This window comes from Onychomys torridus, chromosome 21, assembly GCF_903995425.1.
Source record: "Onychomys torridus chromosome 21, mOncTor1.1, whole genome shotgun sequence".
Classification (NCBI taxonomy): domain Eukaryota; kingdom Metazoa; phylum Chordata; class Mammalia; order Rodentia; family Cricetidae; genus Onychomys; species Onychomys torridus.
The window spans coordinates 941,856-946,994 of NC_050463.1; the positions used below are offsets into that span (position 1 = coordinate 941,856).

A 5,139-nucleotide genomic window follows, 5' to 3' on the forward strand; every position below is an offset into this window, starting at 1 on the left:
TTTTCCTTTTTGAGACAGTATCTCAGGTTGCCCAGGCTAGCCTGAAGTTCCCTCTGTCGCTGAGAATAACCTCGACCTCCTTGACCGGCTGCAAGGTGGAGTGGCAGGTGTGCACCAACAACATGCCTTCTGCATACTGGCGGAGCCCTCTACCCCACCGAGCTACTGATGACTCTAGTCTGACTCACTCTGAACTCACAGCAATCCTCCTGCCTCAGCTTCCCAGCCGCTAGAGTGAGAGGTGTGAGCCTTTAAAGGGCTTGGAGCAGCTCTGGGACACCCTTTGCCTCCGTGGTCAGTGTGAAGGCCAAGGCAAGGCTGAAGAGACCAGATGGCAACCTCATTGTCAGGCCCAGCCTAGACTTCCAGACACTCCAGGTGGAGACCCCAGAGGAACACGGACACCTGGAGGTGTCCACCTTAGTCACCTCCAAGAACATGCCCCTGGGCCACAGTCTGTGACCCGACCCCACTGTGGGCTGCTCTTCCTAGACAGCTGTCTGGTTCCCAGATGGGATAGGGCCTGCCCCCGGCGGCCACCCCCGCGCAGGCCCGGGCCCTGCGCCTAGGGGACACGTCCGTCCCGCCGCGCCCCGCCCCGCCCGCCGCCGGCCCCGCCCGCCTTGGGCTTTTATAGGCCGAGGCGCCCGCCACTCCCTGAGTCCCCGCTGCTGCCCCACACTCGCCATGCGTCCTGGGGCACTGTGGCCGCTGCTTTGGGGAGCCCTGGTCTGGGCGGTGGGATCCGTGGGCGCCGTGATGGGCTCGGGGGATTCCGCGCCCGGTGAGTGGGGCTGGGCGGAAGGGGCGGGCGAGCGGGCCACCCACGTGGCCTGTGGAATGCGGCAGGGGGATGTCTGGGGTGCGCTCTGGCTGGGTGGGCGAGTGGGGTGCTCCACGCCCCCGGCCTCAAGGGAGGACTGACATTTATTTATTACGCCCTTATTGTTTACCTGCTTTCCCATGAGTCCACAGAACCCAAAGTTGTGGGTACTTTTTCCATCCCCGTCTTTAGGATGGGTAAACTGAGGCTCGGGGTCATGAACATCGTAAGTGACACTGGTGGGTGGCTCCTTTAGAGAGACATCTCTTTTAGAGAGACATCTCTGGGTGGCTAGACCTGCTAATGCCATCTGGGTAGAGGGTTTCAGGATTCCTTGGAATGTCTCTGTTGGAATGGTATACCTGCATCTGGGCTTGGAGAGCGCTAGCCAGCCTCAGTTTCCCGTTCTGAAAAGTGTTTGCCGAGGTGGGGGCCCAGTTCGTGGACGGCGTTCAGTAGTGTCTCCTGAGCACGGATGAGTTCTGATACGGGGGATGCGGGCTGTCCCCATTTAAGGGTGAAGAAAGCTGGGTTCTGCGTTCCAGCCTCTACCCCGCCCCGCAGGGCTGCTGGCCTCCAAGGGAGCCGAGCCCCCTCCCCTAGGGCCGCGTCCCCCGTCCCTTCCCAGGGGAGTGAGCTCACGCAGAGGGAATGTTTCCCCAGTTGGAGTGAGTAAGAGGCAGCTCCGGCGAGGGGGGGCTGCAGGCCGGGGCTCGGCTGCCCTGGGCACTGTCTAGACAGAGGGCAGAGGCGGGAAGCCAGTGCAGGCCCACAGACCCTCACATGCCGAGTGCCTGGCATTTGAAGGGGCCGGGCAGGGTGCCAGTTCTCAGGCCCGGAGGCCGGGCGGGAGCTGGTGGTGGAGCACTGGGGTGCGGCTCAGAGGAGGAGGGCTCCCCACGGAGCCGAGTCAGGACCAAAACTGTGGCTTTCTGTCCTGTCTTCCTGAGTAGGGGGACAGGATATCTATCCATGACGGCTATGGACAGCTCTCAGTTGGAGGGGGCATTAGGCCTGGGGTGTTGGGGGTTGGCTAGGAGTTTGCTACACAGAGAGCATACACAGAATAATTCATCGGTAGAGATGGGGGTCTGGAGTCACCCTCCAACTCCTCCTGTGGCATAGGCGGTGTGTGCTGGCTCCAGCAGGACAGAGAGGCCACCTGCAGCCTGGTGTTGAAGACGGGCGTCAGCCGAGAGGAGTGCTGCGCTTCCAGCAACATCCACACGGCCTGGTCCAACTCCACTCACCCAGGCAATAAAATCAGCCTGCTGGGCTTCCTGGGCCTCGTCCACTGCCTCCCGTGCAAAGGTGAGGAGTCGGGGTCCTGCGGTGGGTGGACAGGAGCCTCAGAGAGCCCCAACCTGCACCCTACCCTACCTGGTGGAGATGAACTTAGCCTTGCTTCCTGCCCCGACACCCAGGGCACTGTCTCCATTGCCACCCACACGCCGCCCGGCCCGAGTACCGCCGGTTTTACATGGTTAATATGCCTGAGGTATCTGTGCCTTATTCTGAGAATGCCTCCCCCCAGTCCCTGCTGAGAACAGTGACAGTCCAGACACCCCCTGCCTTGGAGGAAGCACTGGTCAAGGGTACCCCTGGTCTCTCTGGGATCGGGGCTGACCAGCAAGGACCTGGAGGAAGTGCTTGCTGGGGAAGGACGTGGAGAATATGGGCATTAGATGTAGGGTATTGGGAGATGATTAGGAGTTTGCTGGGTGGCTCCCACAAGGAAGAGTGCACTGGGGCGGGGTGGTCTCTAGGAGGGTGGGGCGCCATCAGGCAGCTTTTCCAGGAGGCCAGGCTGCAGACCTGAAGGGCCAGCCCAGGTGCCTGCGCTGGCCCGTGGGACAGGATTAATGTCAGGTCATTCTGGCTGTGTCCAGTGCCGCACGCCCTCCTCCAGACCCCACCCCTAGCTTCTGGGAAGAGAGCAGATACCCAGAAACTCCTGGCCTGGTGTGAGGGCTTACGGCTGCCTTCCCCAGCCTCCTGTGTCCCTGGGTACCCGGGATGGGAGTTTGCCCCTCCCTTTAGATCTTAGATTTCCTGAAGTTGGCTGGAGGGTCAGTTCCAGGTGTGCGTGCGGGTGGGTGGTCCCTGTGGGGTGCCCAGGCGTGGCCCTGTAATGTGGGTCTCTGCAGCCCTTTCACACCGGGAAACGGAGACCAGAGAGGGAGGGGTGTCCGTTCTGATTCTAGCATGACGTTCTCAAGCTAGGATGTTTGGGGGTCCTCCTGTACTCAGAGCTGTAACAGCCTCAGTTTCCCCATCTGTAAAATGGTGGCTGAACAACATATTAAAAGGGACACGTGGCCAGGACTGGTGGTGCAGGCCCAGATTCCCAGCATTTGGGAAGTCGAGGATCAGGAGTTCAAGGCCAGCCTGGGCTACAGGAGACCCTGTCTCAAAAGAACAAAATAAAGAGTGCGGGGCAACCCAACACAAGACTTCGTCTAGTCGAGCCTCTTAGGGCAGGCTAGTTTGGGAACCGTCAAGGCACATGCACTCAGTAGTTGTGCACTAGGGTGAGCCTGGACTCCAGTGGCACGTGCGAAACCCACCTGCGCGCGTCCTGTGTCCCCAGATTCCTGCGACGGAGTGGAGTGCGGCCCCGGCAAGGCGTGCCGCATGGTGGGGGGCCGTCCACACTGCGAGTGCGCACCCGACTGCGCGGGGCTTCCCGCGGGCTTGCAGGTCTGCGGCTCTGATGGCGCCACCTACCGGGACGAGTGCGAGCTGCGCGCCGCGCGCTGCCGCGGACACCCTGACCTGCGCGTCATGTACCCGGGCCGCTGCCAAAGTAAGGGACGCGGCGTGGAGAGGCGGGGCCGCCGAGAGGCGGGGCCACAGAAGGTGAAAGCAGGGCCTGGGGGCGGGGCTAGGGTGAGGGCGGGGCTAGGGAGATGTGAGGCCGGGGCGCGACCCACAGGACAGGGAGGGGCGGGGCCTAATGGAGGCGTGGCTAAGCGGGGCGGAGCCTACAGTAGAGGGGGCCGGGGAGAGGTGGGCACGGCCTGGAAGGGGCGGGACCTATGGGGGCGTGGCCTCAACGAAGTCAGGGCCAAATGTTGGTAAACAGGCTCTGTGGGGGCGTGGCCACGCCGGCCGCACTCTGCCGATATTGGGGATTGCCACCGCTAGGGGGCGGGGCCTGAGGGAGGGGCCGGTCTCTGCAAGGCTGTGGGTCAGATCAGGTGGGAGCCCGAGCCCCGCGATAGCTACAACTCTCAGGCGTGTCTGGGGACAGGGCTGTGCGCGGCAGCACGGAGCGTTCCGCAGCGCTGCGGGCCAGCCTGCCCTCACAAGTGCTGACGCGCGGGAGAAGCTGCGCAGCCACGGGAAGAGGCTCGTGATGGGCGGCGGGGGCACGTGGGTGTAGCCATGAAGGCCACCTGGTGGGTGGAGCTTGGTAGCATGGGGCAGGGTTTGACAGCTGAGTGGGGCCGTGGTCCTGAGGGCGGGGCTTAGCGGAGCCGGGGTGGGGATTGGCTCTAGGGCCTGGGGGCGGGGCCTGAGGAGGGGCGGGGCCTGAGGAGGGGCGGCGCGGGTTTTATCCCTAGGATGGGGCCTGCGGGTGGGGTCCTAGTCTGGGGGTGGCCGGACTCTCGGGGAGGAGACGCCATGCAGCGCCTGACCCGCCCTCTCTCGGGCCCACAGAGTCCTGCTCTCACGTAGTGTGCCCGCGCCCCCAGTCGTGCCTTGTGGACCAGACTGGCAGCGCGCACTGCGTGGTGTGTCGCGCTGCGCCCTGCCCGGTGCCTTCCAGCCCCGGCCAGGAGCTCTGTGGCAACAACAACGTTACCTATATCTCCTCCTGTCACCTGCGCCAGGCCACCTGCTTCCTGGGCCGCTCCATTGGGGTTCGACACCCGGGCATCTGCACAGGTGAGACTCGGTCGGCCTGGGCATCGGTCCACCAAGGAAGGGGTGGTGCGTGCCTCAATGTCGCCTCTCCCTCCATCCCTGCAGGTGCCCCCAAAGTACCGCCAGAGGAGGAAGAGAACTTCCTGTGAGCTGCAGCAGCTGGTGTTTTGAGGCCGTCCCAATTTTATTTATTGTCACAGAAAAGATTCTAATTTATGTCATGTGGACGTTCCCCAAACCTGGCCTGGAACCACTTGTGGATCCCCTAGGATCCTGAGCACGTATCACAAAGGACTGAAGGGAGATTTTTATCAGAGTTGGTATGTGCCATCACCAGGTACTGGGATCAAGTGAGGACCCCAGACACCTGCTGCCCAGGGAGGGCGGCTTCATGGGGACCCCTGCCTTGATCTCTCCGCCTGCTTTCTAGGCTGGAGCTGAGTCTC

The 5,139-nt window shown here is 62.8% G+C and overlaps 1 protein-coding gene across 1 annotated transcript; it reads left to right on the plus strand.

Annotated features, from left to right (window-relative positions):
* The first annotated feature begins 671 nt into the window (after positions 1-671).
* LOC118571362 (follistatin-related protein 3) lies at positions 672-4,859 on the plus strand. The gene is made up of 5 exons (XM_036170301.1): positions 672-784; positions 1,949-2,134; positions 3,414-3,629; positions 4,487-4,714; positions 4,799-4,859. Exons 1-5 carry the CDS (start codon positions 688-690, stop codon positions 4,840-4,842), a joined length of 771 nt encoding a protein of 256 aa, XP_036026194.1. The 5' UTR covers positions 672-687; the 3' UTR covers positions 4,843-4,859.
* The last annotated feature ends 280 nt before the right edge of the window (positions 4,860-5,139 follow it).

Bases quoted from the DNA above. Each gene is read 5' to 3' on its own strand.
- LOC118571362 (XM_036170301.1), top strand. From the start codon at position 688: ATGCGTCCTGGGGCACTGTGGCCGCTGCTTTGGGGAGCCCTGGTCTGG. The intron at 2,135-3,413 runs GTGAGGAGTCGG...CTGTGTCCCCAG, and splicing joins CCACTGCCTCCCGTGCAAAG to ATTCCTGCGACGGAGTGGAG. The intron at 4,715-4,798 runs GTGAGACTCGGT...CCATCCCTGCAG, and splicing joins ACACCCGGGCATCTGCACAG to GTGCCCCCAAAGTACCGCCA.